Source organism: Canis lupus, chromosome 26 (genome assembly GCF_011100685.1).
Source record: "Canis lupus familiaris isolate Mischka breed German Shepherd chromosome 26, alternate assembly UU_Cfam_GSD_1.0, whole genome shotgun sequence".
In the NCBI taxonomy this organism is placed as follows: domain Eukaryota; kingdom Metazoa; phylum Chordata; class Mammalia; order Carnivora; family Canidae; genus Canis; species Canis lupus.
Window position 1 is genome coordinate 13,271,084 of NC_049247.1, and position 15,751 is coordinate 13,286,834.

The 15,751-nt window shown below is 36.7% G+C and overlaps 1 protein-coding gene across 5 annotated transcripts in view; it reads right to left on the minus strand.

Moving 5' to 3' along the window:
* Positions 1–15,751, minus strand: part of MED13L (mediator complex subunit 13L) — a 295,303-nt gene that overhangs the window by 168,488 nt on the left and 111,064 nt on the right. The window contains exon 1 of one of the 5 annotated variants that reach the window (XM_038575208.1): positions 8,962–9,098. The exons of the other annotated variants lie outside the window; for them this stretch is intronic. Coding sequence (XP_038431136.1) covers positions 8,962–8,974 — 13 coding nt within the window. The 5' untranslated portion in view covers positions 8,975–9,098. Of the gene's footprint in view, positions 1–8,961; positions 9,099–15,751 lie in introns of those variants that run through there. 5 annotated transcript variants of the gene reach the window in all.

The following is a 15,751-nucleotide window of genomic DNA, read 5'->3' on the forward strand; positions in this document are numbered from 1 at the left end:
AGCTAGGAGGATTTGTGAATGTTATCAACCAAATAAGCATGGTGAAAGTGAAGCCATGTACGCTCTAAGGTTCAGTTATACAAGGCTTCTACCTTGTTCATGGTATTAAGTCTACTACTGAAAGGAAACCCAAGCAACATGGAAAATCGACTAGCAGGGACTCAATTCAACAATCCCAGCTGAACCCAGCCCTTGGGCTATCCTCAGCCTGGAGTCAAAGAGAAGAGTAAAGAAGACTCCAGATGATTCTAGCACTCAGCCATTCAACTGTAGGAATTTACCCCGCTCAGTCCTCAGACATCATGGTGCTACTATACCCATCTAAGTTACTGACCTAAAGAATATGTGAGTATAATAAAATAGTTATCATTTACACTACCAAGTTTGGTGTGGTCTATTACACAGTAATGGATAAGTGAAGCAAATGATAAGGGGAAGACCACTGTAAGGAGGCAGCATTTGTTCTAAGACCTCATGCTATCAAACAGCCAGGCTCATTAGGACATGAGGAAAAAGCTGGCCAAAAAGGGAGAACAGCAGGTACAAGTCCTTAAAGCATGAAGGAGGCTGGAAGTATAGGAGATAACTCAAATGGCAAAGGCTAGACACATGATTCAGAGTTTGATGCACTTTCATGAGTTATTTAGAAATTATTTTCAATGTACAAGGAAACTGCTGTAAGGCTTTAAGTAGGACAATTTTTCAAAGATCTCTTTGGCAGCAGTGTGGTTCTAGATGTTAAATGAGGAAACTGAACTAAATGCTATGGTTCCTTTAGATCTACCCATTCAGAGACTCAGTGTTTTTCAAATTGAGTCTCTACTTAAGCTCTCCACAACACAAATATAAATTATCTTGTATTTTCATAAAGTTAAGTAATCTTTTTAAATTAATGCTTTTTTAGGATCATCAGAATAACTGCCTCCTAACTGAATGCCACCACACAATTTCAGCGCACAAGCCTCTATCTACATGTGTGTTCCCCCATCAAGGACTAAAGAGAAAAGAACACAGACTTGGCCTATATATGCTGCATTCATGCCAAATGAGGGCCAAGCAAAGTTGCAGAAAGCTGTGCAAAGGGAAGTTTTACAGCAGTTCAAACGCGGAAGTAGTGGAAGAACTGAGTCATCATACCTTCCCCAGTAGAAAAGACCAGCCGAAATTTAGCAGATCTGTTTCCAAGCAGACAGTATCAAATTCTTGCCAGGAGCAGAAAGTTACATTCAAGTAAATATCAGGTAGCATAAAATACTGTGCTGTTTATCTGCATTTTTGGTTATATAGTTTTGACAGTGACATTTAACCTATAAAATTGTTTCAGTTTTTTTTTTTTTAAGATTTTATTTATTTATTCATGAGAGAGAGAGAGAGAGAGAGAGAGGCAGACACAGGCAGAGGGAGAAGCAGGCTCCATGCAGGGAGCCCGATGTGGGATTTGATCCCGGAGCTGGATCCCGGGGCTCCAGGATCACACCCTGGACTGAAGGTAAGCACTAAACCATTGAGCCATCCACATCCAGGCTGCCCTGTTTCAGTTTTATAATTACATATGCTAGAAGCATAGGTATTTATTCCAAATTAGTGGTGTCCAACTCCCTCAAATCATAATAAAGTGTTTCCATTAACAACGGCAAATATAAATTCACTTTCACACCATGTAACACATATTATATGCACATTTTCACCAACATTTTATTTTCCAGACTAAACTTAAGATCCCAGATGACCTATGTATGTCATTATTATTTTAAGTTAGCAAATCAGAAGATAACCAAGGTGAACCATCAAGAGTAAAACTTTAGTAACCAAAAGTAAGTTATTTTGAAATAATTCTGTTTTGAGGAATAGTCTTCTCCTACCAACTTTGTCTTCACTTTGGCTAAATCTTTGTTATTCTTCAAAGTCTAATTCAGGTATCATCTCTCTTCATGAATATCCCAGATCATTCCAGCCCAAATTCCTGTGCATACCTCTAAACTCCCAGATACTGTTGACACCATTCCTAGGCATGCTGCCTGACACTGCTAGCTATTTTGTGCATTCCTGTCGCTAAGACAGCTGATGATAACCTGACAGTTGTGGTGGTGGCAGCGGGGTGATGAATGCCGGCAATGGCAGAAGCTTTCCTTTGCTGAGTGATCATATCTGTTCCAAGAACAAAATTCGCTCTCCATAACAATCTCCATTTTACAGATAAAGAAAATGAGGTCACAGGAATTATGTAATTTTCTCAAGGCCACTAAGCTAACAAATGAGCTGAAATTCAAAAAGTGTGGTCTATTTTGTAACACTAGTGTTAATCAAAGCATGGGACTTTGAAACCTCATATCTGAATCAGAGGGGATGTGAAAGTTAGGTGGAAATCCACAGGTACCCCGAATTACATTAAAATCACAGAGAAATAGGCTTGAAAATCTATTAATAAGCTTCCCATGTACCTTCTTATATATGCTGAAGATCAAGAAACACTACACCCAATGCTATTCTGCCTCCACCTAGATACTTGAGAATACAAACCACCTTATATAGCTCTTCCTTACCTAAAGATTATGGTAACTCCCAAATACATGTTGGTTGCCACACTTTTCTACAGACATAAATAAAAATAAGCCATTATTTAGACGTTATGTTGTTAAAATCTAAAATGACCTAATTACTCCACAAAATGAATTTTATAAAACACAGTCCCAATTCTACAGGTATTTAATCAGCCTAGATTTAGAACACTATGATAATGTCGATGATTTTTAAGGATTTTTTTTCTTTTTTCTTTTTTTTTTTAAACACATCAGAGTTTGTTGATGGTGTTAGGTATTAGAGGCTAGATGGAGAATACAAGGGTAATAACCTGGAAGGCTGGCAGGGGAAAGACTGTAAAGAAAGTGAAAGAACCAAAGATCTCTTGGGTGGTCCCTGGAATTCTCTCTCAATGCTCTATTCTGTAAGAGCTGCAGAGGCCAAGCTGGAACTCTCCCAAACCTACAGTCTTTTTACTGGTTGCTTCTAGTCTTAAGAGTTTTATGATTCAGTGAGGTGGGTGGTGAGTTAAACCACTGTCTTCCCATACCAGACATTTGTCTTTAGCTATCAGGATAAATCTGGGGAGCTCAATTATCACATGTCTGACCTGGGTTAAGTCATAATTCCTCAAAAGACATCTGCCATATTGTGACCTACCAGAAAATTCCAAACGAAGGTTATTAGCTAGCAGTGAAAGATGTGAAAGCTTTATTCTTTAGCTTTTTTCTTGTTCTATTTTGTTTAACCAATAATTCTAAGGTATTACAGCTCAAGGTATTTTAAGATAACTAAAACCTCTGCCATAAGATATTTGCTTTACTATCTGAGAAAAAAAAAGGATAGAACCAGTGTTTTCCAATCAAACCACCCTTAAATGCCTATTTACTAAAACTGCTGAAATTCAGAGCAATTAGGACATTTGGTTAATGGAGGATATCACAAAACCATATATAGTTGAGAAATATTCCTGTATTCTCTGAATCTACCATTACCACCTTAGTGGTAACAAGAGTCAAGAAAAGACAGGGCTGTAGATGAGACCCCAGGATCTCATCAGAAAAACGGAAATGCAATGCTATGCCAAGCTTTCCCACTAACCTAAGGCCCTATGAATTAAGAACATCATAGAGCATATTTCCCAACATTTCAAAGTTTGAAAACTTTATATAGTGTCCTACAGCTTACTGATTGCATAAACTAAAAGATAAAGGTGATTCAAAAATGACTGATGAAAACTTGGTAGGTTTTCTAAATTATACTCAGCAGGAAATAATGCATCACAATGTAGATCCTCCTTTTTTCAAAGAAGGAGATCACAATCTCTAGAGAAAATACTGCTTTTCAGTGGTCAGCATTATAATCCCACCAAGGGGTCTCAGTTCATAAGTGAAACAGTTTGTCATCTAAAGTCAAAGCTAAAATGTTTCATTATACTCACTTTCTTTTAAGAAAAAAGATAAATGACTCTCCTACAGTTACAATAAAGTGGGTTTTTTTTTAATATTTTCCCAATTTGATTTTAAATTCCTTAAGGGTAGAAAACATGTCTTTTATCCCTTTTACTTCATACATTACCTGGCACAAGGTAATACGCTTGCTGAGTATTTACAAGATGAATACATGGATGCAAACTGTTCTAGTTTCTAACGCAGAAGGGACCTTTAGAACAATTTTAAGTATACTTTCTTTTTAATAATTTATCTAGGAACAAAGTTATCATAAAAAGGAAAATTTGCATAAAGAGAGCACAAAGTGTATCCCTTCCCCTTTCCAGCATACTCTATCCTTGTTATCCTGCTTTATTTTCCTCTAGAGCATTTTTACCATCACCTGACATACTATATAGTTATACATTTATTATCTGTCTCCCATGGCCCACTAGAATGAATATAAGCTTAATGAAGGCAAAGATTCTCTTACTTTGTTTCAAGGCTATATCCCCAGTGCCTCAGAACATTCCTTGGGACCCACTCACTGCATACTCAGTAAGTGTCTATTAAATCCATCTTCAGGGTTCATTAACAATGTTCTTATTTCTCCTAGCAACATCTGTAGTTCTCTAGTTTTATACTAACAAATGAGTGAACCTTCCATATGCATGTAAACAAAAAACTATTTCATCTCTCATGAAATACAAAGTATAATATAGCAGGCACCTGGAAAAGGGCACATTTGAGATAGCAAGCCATCACATCCTCACCTAATCACAAAAAAGGACCCAGGAAAAGCAAACAATTACTAAAAGTGGTCTAATACCATAACCTTCAATAACAAGTAGTCATCGCTAAAATTAACTGCCTCTCATGCAGCAGCAGAAAACCAAAGCAGCACTGCCTTGAAAAACTATCACATCACTAACACTATTCTTGCAACATGTTGTTTCAGAGAAGTTTCTAGCTAGCATTATTCCTTAGCAACAGGAAAAGTGGCTAAAATGATATAGCCCTCGCATTTAATCTCATTACTTTTAAATGTTTATCTGCCTTGTTTGACTACAAGTTCTTTATCCACAAAATCTGTATATCTGTTATCCTGTCTGGTTCTCTCAACTGCTAATTATGTCATTATTTGTTTATTTTTGAAAATCTATCCCCATTAGACCATAATCATCATGAGGAAGGGCAGAGACACAACAGGGCTGAGCACAACAAATAAATATTACTTGAACTGAATTCAATACAAAGATCAAGGTGCCAATAAAATTAATTTTCAATCTATAACCTCATTTCTAGATAATTCAATTATCATATTAACTGTCCATAAAAGGAACCTAATATAAATTCAATTAAATAAACCTCAATCTGTTAACATTCTGTTTCAAACCAATATTAAAGCTATGCATAACCAGTTAGTGTAATTATATAAATGAAGAGCTATAAACATTAGGTGGCAGCAGCAGTACACTGTATTATAATCCTGAAATTGATTTTTTATATTCTCATATATAGAAACCTGATCCATAAATGGGATTACACAAATAGCCTCACATATAAAATGTGCAAAAGGAACTGAAAATACAATAATAAAACATTAAAATAACATTATCTTTGTATCCATATTTTTCAAGTTATTTCTATAATAAAATAATTGAGCAATATCAAAATGGAATTGGCAATTTCCTATAAATGTATTCAAATTTTTGCTTTCTCCTTGCACTCTCACATTTCACACCCAAGTTGTCAGCTCCTCCTTCACAATTTTATCTATCACATGACCACTTCTCACCATCTTCACCACAGCCACCATGGTCCGTGCCACAACTCGTGTTCACCCAGATCATTACAACAGTTTCCCTGTTTCTGTGTTTGCCTTCCCCATCCTGCCCCCAATCTATCTACTCTCCACATCATAGCTAGAGATTCTGTTAAAAAAAAAAAAAGGTCAACTTATTCCTCTGCTCCGAACTCTTCAGTGCCTTCCCAACTCAGAGAAAGGCCTGTACACTGTCTTCAGCACCTTCTGTGAATAATATTCAGACTCACTGTACCCCAACTTCACTTTACTACTCTTCCCCATGCTCACTCCAACCAGACATACTAGTAGTTCTTCATCAGACCAACAGGCACCATCCACCTCAAGTGCCTTTGCATTTGCTGTTTTCTCTTCCTAACACTCTCTTCTGACAGATATCTGTCCACATCGTTTTCTTCCCAAATCTCCTTCAGGTCTCTGCTCAAATGGAGAGACTTCATCCATGAGGCTTTCTATGACCGCTCTACTTCAAATTCCTTCATGGCTTCATTTTTCCCCCTAACACTAATCAGTATCTAACATACTTTATATTTTATATGTTTACTTCTTTACTATCTCCCCTACTAGAACTTAAAATCCACAACAAGCAACATTTTACTATGTTTTCTTCACAATGTGTACTATGTGTACTTCACTATGTGTACTTCCAATGCCTTAAAAAGTGCCTAGTAAGCAGTGGCAGGCAAACGTCTGTCAGTAAATGACTCCTACTATCAAACAAGCATGTAACAATGGTTTTATAGCTCCTTATAATTCAAGACAATAAATTATATTAAAAGTTCAAGGGGCACCTGAGTGGCTCAGTTGGCTGAACATCCACCTCTTGATTTGGGCTGTCATGAATCTCAGGATTGTGGCATCAGGCCCTGCATCAGGCTCTATGCTCAGCTCTGAGTCTGCTTGTTCTTCTCCCTCAGTTCCTCCTCTCATTCACATGCTTGCTCTCTCTCAAATAAATACAATCTCTTTCATAAAAAGTTCAAGATTGGGCAGCCCGGGTGGCTCAGCAGTTTAGCACCGCCTTCAGCCCAGGGCCTGATCCGGGAGACGCGAGATCGAGTCCCGCATCGGGATCCTTGCATGGAGCCTGCTTCTCCCTCTGCCTGTGTATCTGCCTCTCTGCCTCTCTCTCTCTGTCTCTAATAAAAAAAAAAAAAAAAAAAAAAAATCTTTTTAAAAATAAAATAAGTAAATAAATAAAAAGTTCAAGATTACTATTCATTTATTGCTTTTTAAGTTCAAGCATGCACAATTCACGTGTATAAAAATGAAATGACACTTTTATAAAACATACATTTCAAAGTAATGTGAATTTAAGTCAAATGTATTACAGTGCCATCATAGTATGCTAGAATTATTTTTTTTAAATAAGCACCATTTTTACAGTATCTTTAAAGTATTAGAATTATAAGCAGTCACGCTCTTCCTTATACTCAAACAGGTGAATTCAAAATTGCCTGCTGTATTTTATCTTATCTACTGACAAGCTTTGTGGGTTCAGGCACTACTGGCTCCAGAGATAGAAAGAATTAGAGGTTTGTTCTCCACCGAATGACTCTAAAATTGGTGTTGACTGCTTAATTCTGTACTATACCAGTAGCTAAACACTGATTATGAAATGCTCAGTTTTAATCTATTTTCTTTACTGTTTACATAGAGTAAACATTTGAGCAAGAGATACAAATAATAATGAACCTCAAGAAACTGTCAGAATATAGTATGCCTCCAAAATTCTCACCTGTCCTTCGTCAGGATGATCAGTATTATATTTAATCTTAGTAAAAGTGACTTAGAAAATATCCAAACTTAACACACACGTGAAAAAGCCACCACTGTAACTTAACTATAATATGTGGTAGTATTTTTTCACATACTCATACAGGTTTCAAAGCTACAAAATTGCTTGAAAAAGGTTCTTGTTTTTGCTTTGCTTTCTACTGTTTTGTTGTTCTTGGCGGGCAGTGAAGGAGGGCAGGGCAAGGAGCATGAAGAGAAATTTTAGAATTTAACAAATGCTGAATATTTTTCTTCCTTCCTTGGGGTGAAACTAAATGAGGACATTGCTAATTTGCTACATCAGTGTACACAGAAAAAATCATGCCACATTATATGTACATAACAAGTGAAATAAAACACAAAATTATTTCTTGATCACAAATTAACTGAGAAGAAATAGCGATCACCAAAACCATGGAAACTGAGGCATGCCTCTATTTCCTGAAAGTTGGCTTAGAAAGATCTCAGTTACAAATGGGTTTGTGTTAGGACGCCTGGGTGGCTGGCTCAGCAGTTGAGCCTCTGTCTTTGCCTCAGGCATGATCCCAGAGTCCCATGATCCAGTCCTACATCAGGTTCCCTGCTCGGGAGCCTGCTTCTCCCTCTGCCTGTGCATCTTTGCTCCTCTGTGTGTCTCTCTCATGAATAAATAAATAAAATCTTAAAAAAAAAAAATGGGTTTGTGTTTCAAACTTTGATTTGTAAATCACTGACCTGGAATTTACAACTTTGTTCTCCTACAGACACAATGTGAAACTCCTAAGTTAGGTTCCCAGGTTGTCCATAACAGCTCATACTACTTTATAATCCACATTTCTTGGGAGTTGACTCACATCCCTTATTTTTCTCTGCTACCCCTTTCTTCTAAAATATGTCCATTAAATTGTGCATTAATTGATTTTTTCTGGTCTAAGATAGATTTATAACTGCCGTGCTTGCTATATACTGCTATGAAAACAAGCAAACAACTGCAGGGCAAGGTGAGAAGAGTAACGGATAATATTTACTTTCTGTTCACGTCTCTAGAGAGGGCTAGGCCCTGATGAGTTTTGTTCATGTTCATAAATGGGATATATTAAAGTTACAAATCCTAAACCATATAAAGTATATGAACCCTTATTTCCAAGCAAAAAGAAAATCATAGCAATTTGTACCTTCATAAAAACAAGTTAAGAATTAGTTAAGACATACACAAACACTTCGTTCAAATTCCCAATTATTTAGCCAATGCTATAGAACTTAATAAAAGCCAGGTGACTATATGGGGCCACAGAATAGGCACATATGCAGTTTATCTTTCCTTGGCTTTTCCTTCCATGTGCCTCACACAAGGAAAGCTCCCAACTGAGCTGAGAGATTCCTGCTATTCCACTGTCCCAATGGTTTAACGTATCATTTGGGAGTACTCACACCATGATTCCATTACAGGAATTTTTGACAATAAACTTTCGATTCCCAGATCAAATTTAGCATCAACAAGGCCACATCCTCATCCAGTGTGAAAAAGCAAAGTTGGTCCATGAAAATACCCCTTCTCCTACCCTCCACTGTCCCAAAGAACTTGGCTCCCAACAGTCCAATTCTAAGAATCATTTCAGATTCCTTCTTTGAAATTCTGAGTGATTATGACACTGAGTTTGGTCTGAGGACTAAAATATAAATTCTCAATTCTCCATGTTAATGGTTAATCAATTTGGCTAATATAACTAATAGCTCATCTACTATACCTTCCACTATGAATTAACAGCCACTATGAATGTATATTCTGTATGGCTCCAACTACTACACGGAGAAGCTTTTAAAGATTAACTGAGATAATATCTAAAGGTACCTAGAACTATCTCCAGCAGAGAGTAAATGTTCCATGAAAGACTGTGGTAGTCTGTGCACATAAATACTCTGACTTAGTGTACTAATAAATCTAACAGATTATTTGCTAATCATTAACACCTCACTTGTGCTAAACTGCTTCAAGTTGCACTTCACAGCATCACTGTGATATTTCTGCCCTGTGGATGCTCCATCTAATTCATCTCCATACTATTTACAAAGGTAATTCCATGTTCTGTGTATCTAACAAAATAGCATTGCAGGGCACATGTCTCTGTTGTCAGTACACTAACTTCATATTATGATCCCATTATCTTCATATGGCCATTTAAATAAATTGACTTATCAACATCACATTCATCAGATCAAGAAATTATTATCTGTCTGATACCAAACAAGATAGCCAAACTCGTAGAAAACAAAAGCTCTCCAGAAGGCATGGCAGTTAAGTTTAATTTATCTATATCTACTGGTATATTGTTAGACAAGGCAATGCTGATCAAAGATAGATATAAATAGCAAATAGAAATCCCCTTAACAAGGAATCCTGACATTTAACATTTAACACATCACTATATATCCTTGAGGAAGGGACACGGTAGTGTACATACAATTTCCTTGTCACTCACTGAAAAATAACCTAGGATGGATTTTGTGGATTTCAACTGCCCCAGGGAGGGCAGTTGAATGCTTGGCCTATCTCACCTTTAAAGGTTCCTTCCAGTCCAGAGATTCCATGCTCTCTCCTGCTGCTACATGGTTTTCAAAATAAATGGCATATAGTAACTCCTGAGTAACTGCTTCAAATACTTTATTAGCCTAATCCTGTTGAGAAAAAAAAAGTTTTAAAATTCCCCACACAATAGTAATGTGTGTTAGCAGCCTATTCCAAGTTTTCCACAATAGCTAAACAAAACAAAGAAAAATTGAATTCTTTCCTATTCGTGACAAGAAAGGCTTAAAATTTTGCTAACAAAAAAATTACTTTAAATTTTGATAAAATTCTCTAAATAGCCCAAGTCCAAGAAAAACAGCAGTAGTCTAGGTATAGACAAAAGGTATCAAAAGATCTATTACAACAAAGATGCCTACCTCTCAAATACTTATAGTAAGCCTACTATGTGCAAGAAGGTATTACTGGAGATATAAGAATAATTATAACCCTGGGCCCATACCTAGAGATGATAAAACATATATCCATTTAACTAAACAACATTTAACTACTCAACAAATCAGTGCAATCTGTGCTTATTTAGAAAGCTTATACTATAGAAGAAAGAGTGGTTAAGCAGTGTATGTACCATAGTTAGGTTCTGACAAAAATGAAGTTAAAGGTAGTCAGCTAAAGAACTTAACAGAAACAACTTTTTTGCTTTTCCTATTATAAATGTAAAGAACAGCTTTATTTCAGAAGCTCAAATTATCATTTATCATTCACACACCAAAAAACAGTACCTCACTTCATTACACTTGTCTAATTTTTGGTAACATTATATTAGATCTATCATCTCAGTTTTCTTCATGGCATAGGTATAATGCTGACTTTGAAACTTAAGAGACATACCAGATAGTTATATCTAAGAGATATACCAGATAGTTGTATCCTATCAGACTCTTCACATTATGAGTCATTTTTATCAATGGCAATAAAATATGGAATGGAATTGCTTTACTGCTACTGCTACCCTTGCTGAAAATAACCATTCTAAAAGGTAAGGTGAAATATATCAATACCTATAAACATTCCTCCAGGCAACAGAGCACTTTTTGGCCTTTAAACAACTTGAAGACAATCTTGAACTGCACTGAAAACTCTTCTACAGAAAATTTGATAGCAAGGTATTACAAATACCCTAATTACCATAACACAATTTTATCCTTACCATATATGAGGATCATCCTTGTTACTAAGGCACAAAGTAACAGTAACAAAACCAAAATCTAAAAATGGGAGGGTAGGGGGAAGAGTGGTAGAGGGGAGTTGAGGTTAAGGGAAGCACATAAGCATTCAATCTTCCCCTGCAAGTTGGAAAAACAGGTTGTAGGTTAACCTTAAAGGATGAAAAATAATAATGAAAGTCTTTTTCGTATCTTTTCTTAGCTAATAAAAGACTCAACAGACAAGATGCAAAATCTAAGCCTTGATAGAAGAATAAAATTCTAAACACAAATGCCAAAATTTTCTTTCTAGCCTTTAAAATAACCCACCTTAGTATACCAAACTACAATTTTGTTACCTTACAGATAGAATATAGTGAGCATGTGCTAATTCTGTAGTCATAAAAAATAATTTATCATTAAAACCTATTCCTTAATCTGAGATACTACCCTATTACTATTACTGGTATTAGATAACATGAGATTATTAAACTGCTAAAACATGAATTTTTTTAAGCTCCTAGGGATGATTCAGTGTGAAGAGCATTCATTTCTATTCATCCATATAATACACATTTGTTCACGTATTTAATTACATGAAAGTTTAGGAGAGAAAGAAAAAAGTATTAAAGGAACTCAAACATTTCCTGGATTTCTCAGTGTGCCAGTAACTTTTTTTTTAAAGATATTTATTCATGAGAGACACAGAGAGAGAGAGAGAGAGAGGCAGAGACATAGGCAGAGGGAGAAGCGGGATCCTTACAGGGAGCCTTATGCAGGACTCGATCCCAGGACCCTGGGATCATGACCTGTGAGCCAAAGGCAGATGCTCAACTACTGAGCTACCCAGGTGCTCCAGCCAGTAACTTTCAACTTTCCTCTCATGATTCTATTTTATTTTTTAAAAATAACAAATACTCAATACATGTTTATGGAACTAAGCAATATCTCACATGAAAATTATTTGCATAATTTCTGCTGGTAAAACTTCATAAATGTGACCATTTCTCTCCTACAAATTGAGAGCTACTGCAGGTGGCTCAGTACCAGTGAAACAAGGAATGAAGTCTGAAAAACTTTTTGTCAATGGCAAAAAAGTGCTTTCCATATCTAAAGATCAAATTGGCAAAAAAGTGATGTGTCTAGTTGACAATGTATACTGAAAACCTGTTTGCTTGTTTATGCCTGCTCAGTAACTCTGCTCTACATTTCTAGCTAAAACCACTCGCATTAAAAATAAATAAATAAAAGTAGCTTCTTTTTATTTTGTTATCTTGTGGGGAAAAAAGTTATAGGAAGGAAAAGTACTAGAATTTAGGTACTTTTTAGGAAAAGAAGGGAAGATACATAGGCACAGATACACAAAGAAATACAGAAAAAGATGCCCCATGTTTTATCTGTTCATCCACCCATGGACACCAATCCATATCCATGCTTTCAAATCTATTCGTCTTGCTTCCCAACTTAAATTCAATTTGATCCTCACTGTTGCGTCTGATCCATTCTTCTCGCTACTTCCCAAGTTATCCAGCTAAAACACAGGTCTGTTCATGTCACCCCCTTGTCTAAAAATTTTCACTGCCTCAGGGCTCCTAGATGCCTCAGTTGGTTAAGGGTCTGCCTTAAACTCAGGTCATGACCTTGGGGTCCTGGGATCAAGCCCACCTCAGGGTTCCTGCTCAGTGAGGAGCCTGTTTCTCCCTCTCTGCCTCTGCCTCTGCCTCTCCCATGTACACATCCCCCTGTGAGCTGGCGGCCATGCACACTATCAAATAAAATCTTTTAAATTTTTCAATGCCTAAAATAAAGTCCAATGATCTTAGAATTGTACTTTTTTGGCCCCACCTCTTTGCCCAGTTCATACCTCCTTCTATCTAAATGTTCCTATCCACTAAAACTCGCCATTTTAGGGACTCTGAATGAACTCTATATTCACACCTTTGCTCATATACTGCACCACGTACCCAGAATAGACTACCTTGCTCCTGTCTCTGCCTACTATTATGCCATGCTTTCCATGAAACCTTTCTCTCATCTTTCCAAGTGGAATTAATTTGTCTTTCCTGACTTGTCAAGACATTCTTGATTATATTTAAATTACAGAATTTCCCACATCTTGTCATACATAATAGTTAGCTTATACAGTAAGTCTTACACCCCAATAAATTATCGGCTTATCAGAAGGAGATGCCTAGAGTTCAGCAATTACATTCTATTGTTAAACATACCCTCAACAATCCTAACAAAGGATTCCACATGTTTTAGTCAATAAATGTTTGACACACCTGTGGTTCTATTTGTAAATCACTTTTTAATTCTCATTTGACAAAGAGAGCTAGCTTCATTAAAGAAGATTATGTCCAAAAAGTCGACTCGTTTGTGACTGAACAAGAAAGCAACTTAAAGACAGATACCCGTTATATATAATGGAAGTTTCTCACAGTTTTTAAAGATGCCAAATCCCCCACCATGATTTAATCAGACCTGGAAGAACAAGTAATAATCAGAATAAGGAAACAGAGAGCTTAAGGAGGGATGGGACAACAGAGATGACTGAAGCAGAAGAAGTTAACACAAAGGCTAAGAGAAAATAGACATTGGGAATGGAGTGGCTCAAGATGAGTGAATGGAAATGTTTGGTTCCTTTTACAGGCCCCCAAAGAGCATGAACTAGTTGGCAATAAAAAATATTTGGTAAATGAACGGTAAGGTAACATTCAAAGGAGAAAGGGCCAGGAAGGGGAGAGAGAGATGACATTTCTTTTATTTTGGCCTCTGATGGTTACATTTTTAAAATTTGCTGGCTATAGGAGAGACATAAATGGATGCATTCATTCATATTCCTTCAATTGGATCATATACCAAAAAACACATCTATTTAACAAATGCACACATAGAGAGATTTAGCTGTCAAAGAATGGCTCTAACTGCAAAAATTTTTGCAAAGACCTAATTGGAGTAAGAGCTGACATTGAGATGACTGCTATACCAGTATAGCTCTAAGCCAAACCTCTTGTTCTGGCTGACCATGCAGGCTATGTCACTGGACATTAACTTCACACTTGTGTCTGCCTAAGGCCAGATCTTACCCTTACTTTCAGTAGAGCCAGCTATCAACATCCTCAGATTATTACAACAAAGTCTTAGAAACTCAAGAAGGCAAAAATAAAGCCATTTCTACCCTTCTTATTAACATCTAGATATTGTCATCATTTAGTAAAACAAATTTCTATAATGAGTGAGATAAGAAAACCTTAATTCACCAGGCTGGCATTCCAAACCTCCTCTGAACAGGCCCAAACATCCATCTTAGTCTCATCTGCCACTACTCCTTTAAGAATTTGAACTAGCATACATAAAGCGTTTGGCACTCTACCAACCCAGAGTAGGGACCCAATATGTGTCAGTTGCTATTATCACTCAACGTTGTCTACACCCTCCTCCCCGCAAGTCTATCACGTCACCAAATTATTAAAAAATAAGAAAATTAACATCATAGAAAATAAACTGGGCCCATAACTTAAACTTCATCTTAACTAGGCTTGCTGCAACCAGAATCAAAAAACTGTCTAGTAATAACATTGTTATTCAAAAGAAAGGTGTATAATAGGTCTTCATGAAGAAGCCAATTTTCATATAGAAGTCATTAAGAAGAGATCAGAAATGTCTTAAGTTAAGAGGTGTCAGAACTGTTAAATGCCTTAAGTGAAAATGCTTCTTCACATCCTATTTTTAAATTGCTTCTTTGAAGGAAAAGAATTATTTTAGAAGTATCATGAAGAGACTCCATTAGCAAGGGTTAGGACAGAACTTAACAATAAACACAATGGGATTGCTTTGTTACACTGATTCTGGAGTAAACATTGTGAAAACTATATTATCTATAGCCTTTAGGAAAATGTAGTGTGACACATCCCATGGAATGGCTGAACCTGAGCAACAAAAGGCCATGTGACAGAAGAACTAGTTGCAAAAACAAAGCTACAGCAAATTTTAGAAAACCAAAATTATCATAACCATAATATCAGAAAGTAAAATGATGCTTTCTGCCTATAGTGGCTGTGGGACCCATGCAAACCAATGCATGTCTATCGTTAATATTCCCAAGGGTGAAAGTGGATAGTTACAAAAACATAAGAGACGGGGAAGTAAAATGTAACGTAGGTCTTTTTAGAAAGACACTTCCTTAATCTAAGGGCATTGGAACACACTGACACACAACTTCTATTCCCTGTGCTTTCTCAGATCTACACTTTTTTTAAAAAATACATTATTTATTTATTTGACAGAGAGAGAGAGAGTGAGCATAAGCAGGGTGAGTGGCAGTCTCAGTGGGGAGTCAGATATGTGACTAGATCTCAGGACCCTGGAATCATGACCTGAGGAGCCAAAGGGAGACGCCCAACCGACTGAGCCATCCAGGCAGCCCTCAGTTCTACACTTTTGTTTACTTTCTTCAGCCCACCCAAAGTGCCTTAAGTGTCAAATTCTG